The 17,031-nt window shown below is 36.6% G+C and overlaps 2 protein-coding genes across 8 annotated transcripts in view; one reads left to right on the forward strand and one right to left on the reverse strand.

Moving 5' to 3' along the window:
• Window positions 1-5,593: 5,593 nt before the first annotated feature.
• On the reverse strand, window positions 5,594-14,395 carry gprc5c (G protein-coupled receptor, class C, group 5, member C). 5 transcript variants are annotated; one of them, XM_082152346.1, is made up of 6 exons: window positions 14,265-14,395; window positions 14,077-14,143; window positions 11,282-12,334; window positions 8,230-8,324; window positions 7,912-8,034; window positions 5,594-6,264 (listed from the first exon to the last, which is right to left on the reverse strand). In XM_082152346.1, the coding sequence occupies exons 3-6, from the start codon at window positions 12,321-12,323 to the stop codon at window positions 6,238-6,240; spliced, it is 1,287 nt and encodes a 428-aa protein (XP_082008472.1). In that variant the 5' UTR covers window positions 12,324-12,334; window positions 14,077-14,143; window positions 14,265-14,395; the 3' UTR covers window positions 5,594-6,237. The 5 variants fall into 5 exon arrangements, with proteins under 5 accessions (XP_082008472.1, XP_082008474.1, XP_082008473.1 ...); XM_082152348.1 differs by adding an exon at window positions 7,274-7,317 and having other exon boundaries at window positions 14,077-14,334; XM_082152347.1 differs by lacking the exon at window positions 14,077-14,143 and having other exon boundaries at window positions 14,265-14,387.
• A 144-nt stretch (window positions 14,396-14,539) lies between these two features.
• The window catches only part of btbd17a (BTB (POZ) domain containing 17a), a 31,060-nt gene continuing 28,568 nt past the window's right edge, over window positions 14,540-17,031 (forward strand). The window contains exons 1-2 of one of the 3 annotated variants that reach the window (XM_082152343.1): window positions 14,540-14,672; window positions 16,436-16,882. The gene's annotated coding sequence lies outside the window, so the exon portion shown is untranslated. Of the gene's footprint in view, window positions 14,673-14,708; window positions 16,883-17,031 lie in introns of those variants that run through there. The other 2 variants (XM_082152344.1, XR_014201209.1) reach the window with 2 other exon arrangements.

Here is a 17,031-nt window from a genome sequence, read left to right on the forward strand (position 1 = left end):
CATGTCTGATTCACTCCCAGTAACATAAATTACAGTGAATTCTAAACAGGTGTCCTTGTTTACAGAAGAAAACATTGCATGATGCTACCTGTTAGTGTTTTTAGGTCATTTGTATGGGTGACAAAGTGTGTTTGTTGGCTGACAACCTTTAGTGTAATGGAATAATGGCTTGATTTGTAACATGTATGAAGCGTTTTGGTAGTTTTAGTACATTTTGAATGTGAAATGAACTGCTGTGCCGAGCTGAAAGTTGGTTAGGAGAACTGGGTGAAGTTTTGAAAAAGTGTATTGAGAAATGTGTCCTACGATTGTAAAAAAAAAACCTGTAAAATGTTCATATTGGTTCATATAAATTTTTTATACGAAAATATTGTTCTTGCCACAAGAACACCATTCATGTAATTTTATATATACACACACACACACACACACACACACACACACACACACACACACACACACACACACACACACACACACACACACACACACACACACACACACACACACACACCATTGTATATAAACGCGATATATCGTGAAGGAATATTATCATATTTTCATTTCAACAACTATAACTACATAAATATTTTTAAGAAATTTCCTTTTGGGTATATATTACAGTAACAGGAGTTAAACAGAGGTATCTGTCAAATAATTTTAAGCGAATGTCATTCAGGCATTCACAATATATAAGTACACAATATAAGAACACAAACGGCACCATTTGTTACCCGTAAGTAGTACTCAAAGCGATGATGTCATGAAAGATCAAGTAAACATCGTGGAACTACAGTTCAGCTCAACTTGTGCGCACGTCTGTTTTTATCATCTTTATTAACAAAGTTCTGTCCTTTACTCTTTTAGGACTAATTCACTTGCTGATGTAAGACAACACACTGGACAAACACCTGGAATCCTCTGGGACTCTCTTTCTTGTGCATTGCATCCTGTTTCACTGCCTAGTCATTACGCTTTCTGCCACCCACACACACGTCCACATGTGTCAACAGTTCTTTAGCAATTCTAAGAAGTTGAAAATTGTCTGCACAATTGTGTGCACTGTAAGTGTGTTATTTATAGCTCTCCACACCCCACTTGAACACACAGTAGGACCGTTATACAGCACACACCTCTGTTATACTGAGATATTTTCTTATGAATTGGATCTTTTTGTACTGCCTTTTGTTCAAATACTGCATGTTGGAGTTTTTTACTTGCTTTGTTTATGGTTTTGTTGCGTGTTTGCATTGTGTCTCTCACTGGAGGTGTTAGAGAGCGAGAGCAGAATCCAAAGGCGGGTTTGGATGAGTGTGTGTGAGGGTCCTTCAGATGTCCTTGGCTTCCAAACCTGTAGAGGAACATTAACCTGCTTTCACACAGGTCCAGCTTTGTCCAGCTCACACAAAGACGTCACTGTTCCTCTCTTTTCCTGACAGGCTCACTGAGACGGTCACAGAATGACACCTTTGTGACAGGCTGCGCTGCTTTTCTATCTTGTCCAACAGCGGAATGAAATGAACATGGATAGTGCTATTGATGTATATATCCCTTTTGCAAATATATTAAACTATATAAAAAAGACATTGACTTTTCTGGGAAAGCACTTTTTGTAAAGTCATGATTTGCTATTTAGAGTGTAAGCTAATGAAGTTACTGCTAATAGTTGTGCAGCAGCTTTCTGTGTTGTGAGGCTGTTGTGTGTAATGAAAAGTCACGACTGACAAGATACAACAAATTGAATCCCAGCAGGGATCCCGCAAGGGCAACAAGACAAACAATACATGGAGTCATGAGAACGGTCCAATTAAGACCAAAGCCAGTCAACTCTTGTGGGAATTTCGGTATTCTCTCTAAAATCGGTTTGAGGCACTTCTTTCCAGAGACAAATAATCTGATTTATAGGGCACATGATGTTTCTTTTTTCTTTTGTTCTTTCACTGTAAAAGTTGACTCATCAACATAAGTTAAGCAATTTTCAACTTTTTTAATAAGTTATATAAGATTCAACTTATTTTTTAAAGTCAGTTTAATGTATTTTAAGTTGAAATAACTTAAACATCCAAGGTGATTGTACTTAAAAAATTATTTTATTTTTTTACAGTGAATTGCTACTTATTTTTCAACAAATCAATAAAAGAGATGCTCAAAATTCAGAAAAAGTAGTTTGTATACCTCAGAAGTTCAAATGAATTATTTGTGCTCATTTTTATGTGGTTTGTTTCACAACAAATTTTGGTTCACAGTTATTGTTCAAATTTTATTTGCCATAAATTAGCCTTTTAACTGTCAGAGTCCCAGTGGGTATACTTTAAAACCTTTTAATTGGTTCTATTTTTATGATATCAAATTCAAATTTGTAACACATTTTGGTTAGACATATGCATTTAGAAGGTAAGCTATACCGAGTGAATATTTTCATCTCATGCAGACTTTAGGTGTGATTTTTAAAGCCCTTAAATGAGTATTGGACAATTTAAGATACTTTTTCAATGCAACACATATGTCCAGTCAGCACATACATTCAGCTAATGTTGACCAGAGACTAATTTAGCAGTAGCTGCTGACATAAATATCACTTTAAAAACACTTACAAATACAGTGTAACAGCTTCTATTCATCTATGTTCTTTCAGCTTGAAGGCAGCACTTTATAAATGAGTCACTGGGTGTGTTTGATGAACTGTGAGGTGAACGGGAGTTTGCAGATGTATTAGTTCTGGTTTACTGAGTTTGTATGTTTTCCAACAATTGCTTTAACTATAACGTCAAAGACACTTTGCAAACATTACATGCCCAGTGAGGTTACATTTTAAGCCTTTGATTTTCTATAGGCCTATCGTTTGAACCTTATGCGCAACAAAAAATGACAAAGGGTCAGTCTTTTGAAGTTCTGTGGTAAAGAATGAAGATTGTATAATACAGAATATAAGAATTGTTTTAATGGGTGAGTCAGAATAAGCACTGTGGTGACGCCATAAACCAGATAACTCATGGATCTCTGTAAAAAGTTTCAGCTTCAGCTGGAGTTTAGTTCAAGTTTATACAGAAAATGCCCTGAAGTGAGGATTTCAGCCATTAAAAAAAAAAAAAAAAAAAAAAAATTTCCCATAATGAATGGTTTTGTTGTTTGTGCAACATTATGAAAACGAAAAAGTTGCCCATTGCTCATTACAGGCAAATAATATATCACCCTTTTATGTTACACAGCTATTCAAGGTTGATCATTTGATACCACACAGTTTACATGTACAACTAAATTCTGATAGGTCATAATTTGAGTAGGCTGTCATATTAAAGTGCTGGCCTGCGGCCTGTACCATGAAGCCGGTTTAGGTGGCTAGGTAGCAGTTCATTACCATAAATTATGCTTCATGGCTAACCTGCTCTGGGGCAGGTTATGATCAAGAGATGATTATCTGATTATCACGTCCTGGTTATTGGAATGAACTCTTAACCAGAAAATAGATTTTCTTATCGACAAATTACGTGCATCTAAGCTTTGACAGTCTTAAAGATGTCTGACTCTGACAGGTGGCAAATTGAAATCAACTTGTCTTGTGAAATGCTTGCTGCCAAATTGCGAACAAGTTTACATAAGATACATTACATAATTTAGCCAAATGGGTGAAAATGAGGAAAACTGATAGGTCCACAACACCTACTCGTTCATTTAATGTGTCAAATGTCTTTTTGGAATCGAATAACAAACAGCTGCAAACATCATAGCTATATTCAATGTCATTGGAGAAAAGATGCTTGTGTCTCAAGGACATGTTTGTATGTCTGCTTTCTCCTTAAATACCCAGCACATTGTGCTCTCAATGTGAGGAGAAAATGCTTATCATATTACTTATAGATTCAGCATCTAGATTTTACCGGCAGCGCTTAACATTTGATACACGGTCAGGACGGGCTGCAGGGAACACATCCAAGAAGGCAGCCGGGGTGAACTTGTCTACACCGATGAAGGTTATCGGAGACAGTCGAGAAAGTGCAGACGCATCCTAAATCATATTTTATACCATAAAACCGAGAAGGTAGTTTGTATTTTTATTGGGAATTTAGCTTGGGTGGATCCTGTTATCTCGAATGAAATGTAAGACAGATGCTGGTGAATTGTTGAATATGATGAACAGGATGTTCAACAGAATTTACTCATTCCAAACCTGTATATTAGACTGTGAGATGACGTTTTGAACAACACTGAGGTCTAAAGAAATTGGACCCCATTGACTTTCATTGTTTGGAGGCAGATATGCATTGATAACCTCACTGTATAATATAATTTGGTGGTACATTTGCATACATGAAAATGTAGTGGCACATTTGCGTAGGTGAATGTTTATTTCGTGGTACACCTGCGTATAGGTGAATATTTACTGGAATATAAAACCTCTGATAATATGCATAGGAGAATATTTACTTGAATATAAAACCTCTGATAATATGCATAGGAGAATATTTACTGGAATATAAAACCTCTGATAATATGCATAGGAGAATATTTACTGGAATAGAAAGCTATATATGCAAAAACTTTAGCTACTGCTGACTCTTTATGTAGCTGCGATTAATGACCAGTCTGTGAAGCTTGATTTGAAACCTCATTTTTTGAAAAGTCTGCATTACTGGACGAGGGAGTCACCCAAAGCTACACTCAATTGATCAGCATTGCTTCCCAAAAAACAACCTGATATTTTATACACCTGCACATACTACAAAGTCTGTTCTTTTTTATTGTTATGACGTAATGCGTGGCGCGTCGCAGACCAGCACAAGACGAACAATTGTGGTTAAAAAGTATATACATTTTTATTTATTTTTAGAAAATGACTGATCGTTTCGCTAGATAAGACCTTATTCCTCAGCTGGGATCGAGCAGAGCCCTTTGAAACACTTCAGAGCCCTTTGAAACGGCATTGATTTGAACTTTAACATTCTGGTTGCCGTTGAAGTCCATTGTGTGGAGAAAAATCCTGAAATGTTTTCCTCAAAAAACTTAATTTATTTTCCACTGAAGAAAGAAAGACATGAACATCTTGGATGGCACTGGGGTGAGTAAATTATCAGGAAATTTTCATTTTGAGGTGAACTCATCCTTTAACTCTTTAACTCTGTTTGCATCATTGAATCATTATTTTCCTGTTTATCACCGTAAAGCTGCTTTGAAACAATACGTATTGCATAAAGCGATATATAAATAAAGGTGACATTGGTCATTTGTACATAGATAATACAGTAATGATACCAAAAAAAAAACAAACAAAAAAAAAGTGTGAACTTGAACTATATCTTCCATGCTTTGGTCATGTGTTGCTGTAATGGCCACCTTAAACAACCCTCCATCTGGAATCCTAACTCAGGCTGACATATTGAGAAACTTATCAGCAGCATCTATGTAAATGTAATGACTGGTTAGGGTTTAGAGAATTTTCCATTCAACTAACTTCCCTTTGGAAAGTTATCCCAATGATGTCCCTGTGACCAGGTCATATGCACAATCAGTCTCACAATGACATTTCAGAATTTCAAAAATGTAGTTTTTCACATGGTAAGCCGTTTGCAACTACAGCAAGATGAGTCAATAAATATCCTTTCAAACTGAATTTCCCATTCAGTGAAATTTTAATATTTACTGTACATTAATCAACAGAACCATTACAAAGATATTCCGCTCAGATCGAGTGTAATGCTACTTTGTACATTGACAATAAATACAAAGGTGGGAAAATAATAAATGTGTCATTAGTCCGGTTGCTGCACCCAAAATCATTATGATTGCACATTATTAATATTTTATATATGTAAATTAGGGTTTATGCATATGTATGGTGTCCAATATTTACAGCATGTCAGAATTCCATATACAGGATGAGAGGCAGAAAACCAGCACACATTTATTTTACAGTCCTTTGCTCATCTGTGCTTTCTTAGTAAACACAGGTAGCATTGCAGTAGTCTATACAATCATTGGTACAACTTTTTTTAATTTTTTATAATGTGTCCCATGCACAAACAAGCCATACTGTACAATTCCACGTCTTCAACGGCTCAATCAGGTTGAGATAACCCAACACATTGTCTTTCAGTAGAGCAAACCATCAAAATGTTGCTCAGTTACTCTGGGTTCAGACAAGTTGGTCTATGCAGTCGACCACATCGATGGAAAGAAAAACAAAATCACGAATCTTAATTTAGAAACACCAGGGGGGAAAAAACAGCTGGCTTGAGCAGATCACTGGGGTCTTCTGTTGAAATTTCCCTACAGAGAGAAATAGAGGTAGCATTAGATTACATTTCTGGGATCAACATGAAAATATTCATTTAATATTTTAATGTTACATTTTAAAAAATTAAATAAAAATAAAGTACATCTAAGAAACAAATACAAATAATATAATTTAAGTGTAAGGTTCATTTTAACAGTGATTTTTTGACAGAAAGAGAAAATAGCAATAGACCTTAATCAGGCTAGCGCCATATTTAAGTTTTAATAGGAATGAAAACAAGGCTGTGAGGGATAGAAGAACAGTGCGTTCAATGGATTGTACCGTTGTTTGACAACATACATTGTTCAGCTGACAAAATGCCTTTCCAAAAATAAAACTTTTAGTAGACAAAAGGGGCTATTTTACACAACAACATTTTCAACTGAAAACTTTTTGGCTGTTCATTTACACAACAAATGCGGTTTGGGGGCATAAAAAAACGCATACTTTTGAAATTGGTTTTCAAAGTGCAAGTTTTTGAAACCGATACAGTTATCGCCTCCATGTAAACAACAAAAATGCGAATTTGTGAAAATGGTGACATGTTCAGTCTATAGGCGTGCAGTGTTTCTTAAAGTGACATCGCCAACTACTGGCCTGGCATGAATAACACAGCGTTTTAGTCATTTTCGTGGAACCGTGTGAATGGGATCATTTTGAAAACGTTGTTGTCTGTATGCGAAAAAACAAACAAAGGAAAAACTTTTCCATTTTTAGTACATCGTTGTCATGTAAACATACCCGAAAACTCCATAAAACAGTTTTGAAAGTTGTGAGTTGTAAAAATTGTATGATCTAGGACCTTTAGTGCTTGCCATAGTAAAGACTATGGGCAAGGCTATCCTTCACAGCCTTGTTTGCATCCATGTTAAATTCAATATGGCGACTAACCAGACCAAGGTCTATACGAGAATACACAGATGCCTCGTGAAAGAGGTGAGAAAAATGGTAATTAAATGATTTTAAAAAAGAAAAGAAAAAAGGAAAAGCCAGAAAACATACAGTTCAGTTTAATAGATTTGATTTCTTCATCCACCCCCTCATACCTTCATAAAAAAATGAAAATGATTATAATTAACACAAACAAACACAAACAAAAAATTCTTAAAATGGCCTTTAAATTCCTCCATCCCAGACAGAAGGCTACAGTCACTAAGTGCATTCTAGGAATGAAAGCAGATCTTGAAAGAATGACTGACAAGACAGAAAGAGAAGAATTCCCCACGGACATGTGTGATTGAGAGAGACGATAAAGTGCGAGGCAAGACCCAGAAATTTGAGAAGAAAGTTCAAGTTGAAGGATGTTCTGAATGGGTGATTATGAGCTTCAATATCAAACCATTTAAAAATCCATAATTTTAATGGTTTAACAGCTTGACAAACTGATGTTAACAGGCCACAAAAACATCCTTCAATTGAGTTTGCCACATATGAATGGTACATATAATAGTTTTTATTTGTATTTATATATAGCCTACACTTTAAAGTCAATCGGATTAGTAGAAACAGAAAAAAATTCTGTTCAATTGTCAGTAGGTTAATATGCATGCATGTTGAAAAAGGCAGATGAATGTGAAAGGGCGACAGACTGGAGAGACCCAAAGCAAACAAACACAGCACTACTAATGCGCCCCACGTACATTTGAATATTTTTGTCTCATATCATCAAGTTGTGTTGAGGGGCTGGTGTGACCGCTTTGGTCTCTGGGTGGAGTGCCTACGGACGCTCGTGGAATTATATTGTTATACGATTCCCCCTGTGGCTAAAGCCGAAAACACAGTCCAAATAGAAATGGCAGGTGAACATACAAATGCACAAAAACAGATCTACGACATTGAAAGAAGATGTGGACTTTTGTATTTGTAGCTCTCTTTTATTTTTTGTTTGTGTGAACAGGGACCACGAGACTCGGTGGTTGTATGCATAGTCAAATCAGTAGTAAAATATGTGCACTCACATTCCCCACTCCTTTGGTGATGATGGCCAGTTCTGTCGGCTGATATATACTTCGGTGTTGGCCGTTATAGCCGCCGTATGGGGACACAGGATTACCTGAGAACACAATATTTAAAGATGTTAAATGTTTGGACTTGAATACACCCTTTCATGACATGCCTTATACAAATACTTCAGGAGACAAAAATGGCAAAGCTGCTATATGCAATAAAGGTGAACAGATCCCCCAGAATATAAGTATAATAGTTTATTTCACATTTGTTATGACTGATGTTGAAATGACACTCTTTAGAATATCTATTTAGCATATTTGTGTAATATCTGAATTTACACTACTGTTCGGGGTCAGTATGTTTTTTCTTTATGAATACTTTTATTTAGCAAGGATGAATTAAACTGACCAAAAACGTTATAATGTTACTAAATATTTCAACTAAATGCTATTCTTTTGGGTCTCTAGAAAAATACTAAGCAGCACAACAGTTTTCAACATTGACATAATAATCATAAATGCACCAAATCAGCATATTAGAATGATTTCTGAAGGATCATGTGAGACTGAAGACTGGAGTAATGATGCTTTGCCATCACAGGCATAAATTACATTTTAAAATCTATTCAAGTATAAAGAAGTTATTTTATATTGTAATAATATTGCATTGTTTAATTGATACATTTTTGATCAAATAGCCTTGGAGTGTATGAGTGTATTTGTGTATATATATATATATATATATATATATATATATATATAGATATAGATATAGATTATAGACTTTTTATATTATGTAGAATTTAAACACACTTTATTCACTTATTTTGGAGGACAAGCACAATAATAAAATAATGTTATGTTTTAATACCCTCGAGATATATGCCTTTCTTTTATAACCTCTGAACAAATATGTCAAGTTACCTCAAACACCAGACTTGTGGATTAGTATGACGCACTATGGTTTGATAAGGTTGCCCCGGTGCAGTGGGGCAGAAATGTCCTCTCGCTCTGTGAAATACTGATGATGATACTATTGCCACACCTCAGTCTCCGTGGAGACATGCTAATGTAAACACATGCTTCAGGGTCTATGTGTTCTCATATTGACTCATGCCAGGGTGGGAGAGGTCTTCCATTTTGTTCTGGGTATTCATTTACTAGTGAGATATGACTCCTGAACTTTCCAAACACTCCCTGTCAATACAAACTGACGCATTCCTTTTACTTCACAAAACCACAAACGATATGCAAATATTGATGAACATGAGGAAATGTTATACCTATGGTACGTCATTGATAGATTATTGAATATACAGTATGCAACCGTTCTGTGTATCAGTTATTGGTTGAGTAAACACAGTTGGATATTGTTGATTTATAATAGAAAGGTTTGACACACAGCTCTGAATGCATGGGAACACTCAGCTACCTGTGGTTCAACTTCATGGACATCAAAGGGCAGAAAAGATATTTGCATGTTTGGCCAGAGGAAACAAGCAGGTGCAAAGACAAAGAGAGAACCCGTCAGAGAGTGAGAAGACAGACAGAGAGGAGGAGAAAGAGGAAGAGAGGACGGATGAACAGCATGTTCAGTGCGGTACCATCAGATATTAGACGGAGTGGATTCAAACATCAGCATATCAAATTCAGTGGTGTAAGCAGCAGTTATTGTGAAATTCAGTCCTGTTTCCAGCATGTGCGGCAGCTTTGTCCTCTCTCAAAGTCACACGTTCCCTCTTTTCTTAGTATGTCAACACACACAGACATATTGGGTTTCTGAATTATATAATTGGCAGGTAGAATTAGTTTAATTTGTCATCACTGCATGGAGCTTTTGAAACCGCATAAACTAGAGGTGTAAGGTTACATGCCTGTACACAACGTCAAAGAAGTTTCAGATCCATAAACAGTAATAATTCGAGTTGGGAATTGAGAATACATCCTTTAAAATACTCGGAATGATCAACGGGATGATTTCATGATGTTCGGCTTAACAATTCTAATACGTATTAGCGCCACCTTAGGCCTACGATATATGTGAAACCTGAACACAGACACTTTTAGCTTTAAAGGCCTGATTTCATATTTTTTCTTTGTTCTGAAATACGTCAGAACATAACCCATAATGCAACAAGTATACTTTACACTCTCAGTGCTTGTGGGTGTAAACGTTCAGTTACAGTCAGTTTTCTCATACATGCCAAATATAGTACATCCATGCTAATGCGTTGGTCTTGTTTACTGTATAGCTAGCTATCAGAATCCTTCTACCGAATTTAAACGGATTGCATCTGTCAAAAGCAAATTGCTATTAGAAACATTAAAGAATCTGATCACAGATAAAATCATTATAAATGTCGGTACTAAACGGTACTAAAGATTTCTATTTCAAATAAACACCACTTTAATTTTCTATTCATCAAAGAATCCTATCACAGTCTCCTCAAAAATATTAAGCAGCACAACTGTTTTCAACATAGATGATAAGAAATGTTACTTGAGCACCAAATCAGTATATTAGAATGATTTATGAAGGATCATGTGACGCTAAAGACTGAAGTAATGATGCTGTAAATACAGCTTTTTCATCACATGAATAAAATAACATTATATATTAAAATGTATTAAGAGTAAAAAATTATTTTAAATGTTACATTTATTACTTGCTTTTAACCCCGAAATTTTAAAATGGTAGTGTATACACATTTTAGCAGATGCAGATAGCCAATAACATTTTAAAGAATGGAAAAATACATAATATTTTACCTGATTACAGAACAAAAAACAAAACCTCAAATAAATATTATAAATAATAGTAAATAGATGTACAGTAGAACATTTTATATCTGACATAGGAAAAAGCCCTTATGTTATCTGGTTCCAATATCAGCCTAATCAACCGATGCTGATAAAAACACTAATATTTCCTGATAATGATATTATCACAGATATATTATGGATCCCTAATAAAAACTAGCTTGTAAAGTTTATTAACTTTAAAGCAAAGATGATAAAGTTAGGAGGAATACAAAGTAAAAGCTCAAAAGCTTGCATTTACCTGTGTGCTCATCCATTGAGAAGGCCTTATTCTCCATATATATACTCTGTGTGCTTTGTTCCTTCAGAATGTTCTCGTAACCTCTGCTGGGGTACAGATCTTCCTCAACAGCTGGATCTTCATCTACCTCACTCAGGCTGCACACCGCCGGCACATTGTGGAACAGCAGAAACACCCATGCATTTGACACCAGTGCTATAGCCAGTGTGGGGTCATCCCATGTTGGCCCACCATTCTTTGAGTTCCCATATACATACATGACAATCCATGCCACCCAGATGCCCACTGAGAACAGTCCTGTGACCAGGATGAGGGCTCCATCTTTGCGCCAACGCTTGTGCTTACCTGCTAATATGGGTAAGGATGCCACTATGACTGCCAAGAGTAGATTTAGAACATATATGAGCGCCATGACAAAATCCTGGTTTTCAATGTTACAGGGAATAGCAGTGGCAGGAGCAAGGGTTCCGGTAAAGTTAGTTGGGTATCGTACAATTGTAATAATTAGCCATTCTGTGTTGATGACAACTTCCACCAGCCAGAGTCCCAGAGCGCCCAAACACCAAACCCAACCTCTGGGCCCCGAGTTCCTCCTGACTAGTATGTTCAACCTCACGGCTTGCATGAGAAGGCACGAGAAGCAGCCGGCGAACAACACCCCGAACAGAAAGCGGCGTGACGCGCACGTGGCGAAGTTCTTCCCGACGATGAAGGCGAACGTGAGGGCGAACAGTCCAAACGTGAAGATCAGGAACACAACGTGAAGCCCCAACGAACTGCGCCAATTCCTGTCAGTGATAAAGGGAAGGCTGGCCAGCAGCACGATCAGAAGAATCAGGGAGGCCACCAAACCAGCAGCTGCAAATGCCTCCACTACAACACCCCAGACAGCACTCAGGTCACACAGATTGAAATACAAGGAGTCCACATTAGCGGCACAGCCCTTGGGGATCGAAGTCTGTGCCAGTGATCCAGGAAGAATGCATAGAGCAATGAGGAGCAGTGGATGCAAACGTGGGGATTTGGAGGTGAGGTGATCCATGATTTCCAGCACTTGAGATCAGACAAGAGAGAAAAGCAAGAATGAGCATGCAAGCATGAAGCAATTAAGAGTGACAACAAGATAGTGAGTGACATTGACTCAAAATCCTCCCCTTACATACCAAGGGAGGGAGTGACAACGTCAAAATCGTAATATCACAGCCATCTAAACGTCACTCACAGGCCCACCCTGGACATTAGGTCCTCTAAAGGTGTGGTCTCACTAGACTTTGAGCATGCAAAATTACATTAGACTTTGCAATGAATATAGACATCAGGATTATATAACTTATATGATGATTTAAGTAGCACCGCCATTCAAACTTTTGGGGTCAGTAAGAATGGTTTTAAAAGAAATTAACATTTTTACTCAGCAAGGACACATTCATTTGATCAAAAGTGACAGTGTAATAAAGACAAATAAAGACTGGAGTAATGATAGTGAAAATTCTGCTTTTCCATCACAGGAATAAATTATATTTTAAAATATATTACATTGGAAAACAATAATTTTAAATTGTAATAATATTTCACAATATTACTGTTTTTACTGTATTTTTGATCAAATAAATGCAGACTTGGCGAGCATAAGAGTCTTTTTTTACATTTTAAAAATAATACTGACTTTAAACTTTTGAATAGTAGTGTATATACAGTAAATTAGGGTATTTTCTAGTTATAGATTTGTTAAAATTCCAATTCTCGTACAGGGGTCCTGGAGGGCCACTGTCCTGCAGAGTTTAGCCCCAACTGGCCTCAACGCACCTGCCTGAAAGGTTTGTATGCTTAGTAAGACCTTGATTAGCTGGTTCAGGTGTGTTTAATTGGGGTTGGAGCTGAAATCTTCTGGGCAGTGGTCCTCCAGGAGCAGGATTAGACACCCCTGATCTAGTGTGACTGCACTTTATGAGCAGAGATGAATCATTAAGAGGAAGAATTTCCACACCTGGAGCTCATCCAGTCTGTTAATAATTTATTAGTCTTTTAAAGAATATTGATTTTTCTTAGTTCCACTTTAAAAACCTCAAAGTGAGTGATTCAGGTAGAGAAAAATGTAAAAAGCCAAATGGACCGGCCCTTACAGAAAAACCACACGAATTTCACATGTTAAAAACATAGTTTGTATTTGAAATACATGTATTACCAGAAACAAGTGTAACTGATCCACAGTATGATAAGAAACATATGCTAACAGACATCTCGAAAGGTTTAAATGCATTTTTGCTTTTTAGCATTTACCAATCCATGTTATTTAACGTACTACTCATTTTTGACATACAGCCGTTTGAACCAATCACATAATTCAATCATATCCAACGCACCAATCAGAGCGCCGCACAGTCAGGCACTCGTGTTTGTGACTGACTGGGCGTCTCACCCATAGGTCTCACCTGGAACAGGTGAACAAAGATTCTCTTCATTACTCAAAATAGATATAACGGGAGTATTTCAAAAATAATGATTCACTGAACTGATTCACATCCTTAACACCGTGGTAAAACTTTTTATTTTATTTTATTTTATTTTTTTAAACAACCCCCAAAACAAAACGTCTTTAAATAATCGTGATATTTTTACCAACACTTTTATAAACACAAAATATTCCCTTAGACTCCATGAAACTGATTGACGCCCAAAACAAATATCTAATTAATATCAATAAGCCACAAGAAATCACAAAAAAATCCAAACATATTGTAAAAGTGCATGCATGCATCACAAACATGCACAAGAAAATAATAAAATAAACTCACCTTTTGCAATCAGACGTAGATACTATGTCGTTTCTCTGACTCTCTTTGGTATATGAGCACAATTTACCTGTTCAAGCAAGTGCATGAAAATAAATAAGACATCGCGACGCCAAAATGTGCCAGAGAGCAGCGGTAAGGTATTAAACCCTGAAAAAACAATGTTCCCTTTGTATTCCAGGCAAACAAACCTTCAAAAAGCTTCAAGGATAGTCGAGGGCAAACACTCGGCGAGTTTTGATAGCTTTCAGCCGCTACTGATGTGACTCAAACTCTCAGTTTCACTTACGCGCGCGCACGCACACTCAATCTTGGGCGTCCCTCTCGAGCTCCCAGGACTCACCGTCGGGAACGCGCCTGTTTTCACTACCTGGAAAAACGGAGGGGGGAAAAAGAGGTATCGTAGAGTGAGCACTTTATGGTGGAGAGTAGGGAGTTTGTAAGCTTCATATAATAGAATATATCCATCCACCCATCCATCCATTTATCTATCTACACATTACAAGACTCGAGCCGTTACTAACTTTAGTAGCAGACTCTGGTAATTTGAGGCCTCAATGCTGCATAGCTTTGCTCTACCCCAACACCAGCCTACTCAGGTAAATCCAACAATGACTTTGTTTCTTTTTCTTTGGTTTCTTCTGGGCCTGAACACAGATGAAGGGACAATCTGAACTTTAAACATAATCGGGGCAAAATGAAGTCACAAATTATGTCTTGCCCATTTAAGTGTATGCCCAAACTCTTAAATTATGTGTTCAAAACACGTTGCTTCTGCGTAATATCGATAGTGATATTACAAATATATATTAATATTATCTACATTCCACATTTACAAGCAGAAAAGTAACAGGTTCAAAACTAAATCCTGTGGGATTTATATTTCTAAATGTGGGAGCACACTGCCACCTAGTGTAAAATTATTAGGCAATCATTATCTAGCCTTTATCCCCGTGCTTGCTTGACTATTACTCACATTTTCTTCTGATTAATCAGATTTATTTGATATCGGCCATATGCTTTGTGCAACATTTTTTTCTTATGTAATTCAGGACAGTCAGGACAGCATGCAAGCAACCTGGGGTCAAAAACCTTGCTCAAGGTCACATCATGATCCTCTTTCACTCTCCCTTATACGGTCTTAGATTTAAACCCTAATCTGCTTCTGGTGCTATTGTGTACTCAAAGTATAACCATATGGAGGACTTTGTCCATTTTTTTAAGATTACAATTACAATTAGAAAGCTAGCAGACTCATTGTTTCTTTTCCTGTCTTTTCCTGAATGTGTTCTCACTCACACAACAGGATATTGTAGTTATCGCACAGTGTGTTTTCTTTCCTAGTTTGACAGCAAAGATAAAAGAAAGAAAAAAAAGAAGAAATTCAAAGAAACCGTGCATCACATTTTCTGAATGTTTTAATCACTGAAATGCTACAGAGCTTCAGGCTTGAGTGCATTTATTTTTTAAAGGACTCAAGACACATAAATAGATCCTCATATCCATTTAATTTCCGATCAAAATGCAACAACAGTCTATCAGTGCACATATTCAATTACACAACCAAAGGAAAGCTTGTGCGTCACAATATAAAACATGAACAACAAATCAACTCCTTTAAGGGAAAGCATCATGCAAGCGCCACATGCAAATTTGTGGGGATATTTGTAGTTTAGAAGTTACGCCACATCATACAGAAACACGTTTAGTGATACAAATCGAAGTCATATTTCATATACGAAATGATTTTATGCCAAAATTATATCACTTGATGAAACAGGAAGGTAGGTCTCATGCGGCAGACATCACCAACAAAACAGTTCTCATTGCAACTTATTTGGAATCAACTCTTATTTATGTCATTAATTTATCTACCGTAGATCATTTCAAATCAAGTCAATCACAATCAGCACCTTTTCTTGATACATTCTTAGTTTTATGGAACACGATTTAGTGCACATTAATCAAAAGAAACAATCATCAAAATGTTTTGGAAAAATCTGTCATTCTTGCTTATGGGAATACAGATATTTTTGAGCCAATTTATTTAATCAGAATACACTGCTGTTTTTATATGTACACTAACCAGCCAAATTTGTTCCCTTGCAAATGACTGCAAACTCTGGCATAACACTCCCAATTTTCATAATCCAGTCAATTCCCAATGGAAAAAAAAATCCAACCACATAATTTTACATCCATTGTAAAATTATTTTGAAGTTGTGAATAAATGCTATTTTAGTCTTTGTACAGAATTTCACATTTTATTCAATTTGTTACTTTTTAAAACTATTTGTGAAATTTACTAGCATTTCTAAGTGTCAGTAGTTTCAAAGTAAATCCTACACCTTTTTTTCTTCAGTGTACAGGGTTGTGAATGTCATTCCATGTTTATCTGACCAGATAAAGTAGAAAAAGATACATAGCAAGGACAAAACCGTGATCTGCAGCTGCTTAAGACGCAACACATCTAAAGCTGACCTCAAACAGAGCAGGTGATTTATTGTCTTAAATATTCACTCTTTCTTGCGCTGTCAGCCGTCTGCTCATATTAAGGCTGTAACGATAGATGTGCTTTCTTCTCAGGCATCTGTGTTTGTGATGCAGCGGGAGACTTTTTTCAAAGAGACAACATCTGATAACATCTGCAGGGCCAGAGGCACCCTCTCACGATAGAGAAGGGAGAGAGAGAGAGCTAGAAAGAAAAAAGGAGAGAGAGAGAGAAACAGGATGCAACACTGGGTGCTGAGAAACACAAGTGCACTAAAAGGACAAGAGAAGAGTTCGTAACCAAAGCTCCAGATAACAAGTGAGTTTTCCCCCCAGACCAAACTAAAAACTTTCCTCTGAAATTTAACAGACTAATTAAATCCAAACTTTTAATGTACCTTTTAGCCAAGACTACACGTCATTAAATCATTATAATTAAAAAGACCTTCAAAACACAATTAGATAGAG

This window comes from Leuciscus leuciscus, assembly GCF_965113295.1.
Source record: "Leuciscus leuciscus genome assembly, chromosome: 21".
Taxonomy (NCBI): domain Eukaryota; kingdom Metazoa; phylum Chordata; class Actinopteri; order Cypriniformes; family Leuciscidae; genus Leuciscus; species Leuciscus leuciscus.

Coding starts and splice junctions, on each gene's coding strand:
- gprc5c (XM_082152346.1), bottom strand. CDS start 12,323: ATGGATCACCTCACCTCCAAATCCCCACGTTTGCATCCACTGCTCCTC. Junction 8,325..11,281: donor CTCAATGGATGAGCACACAG/GTAAATGCAAGC, acceptor TTGTGTTCTCAG/GTAATCCTGTGTCCCCATAC. Junction 8,035..8,229: donor TCACCAAAGGAGTGGGGAAT/GTGAGTGCACAT, acceptor TTTCGGCTTTAG/CCACAGGGGGAATCGTATAA.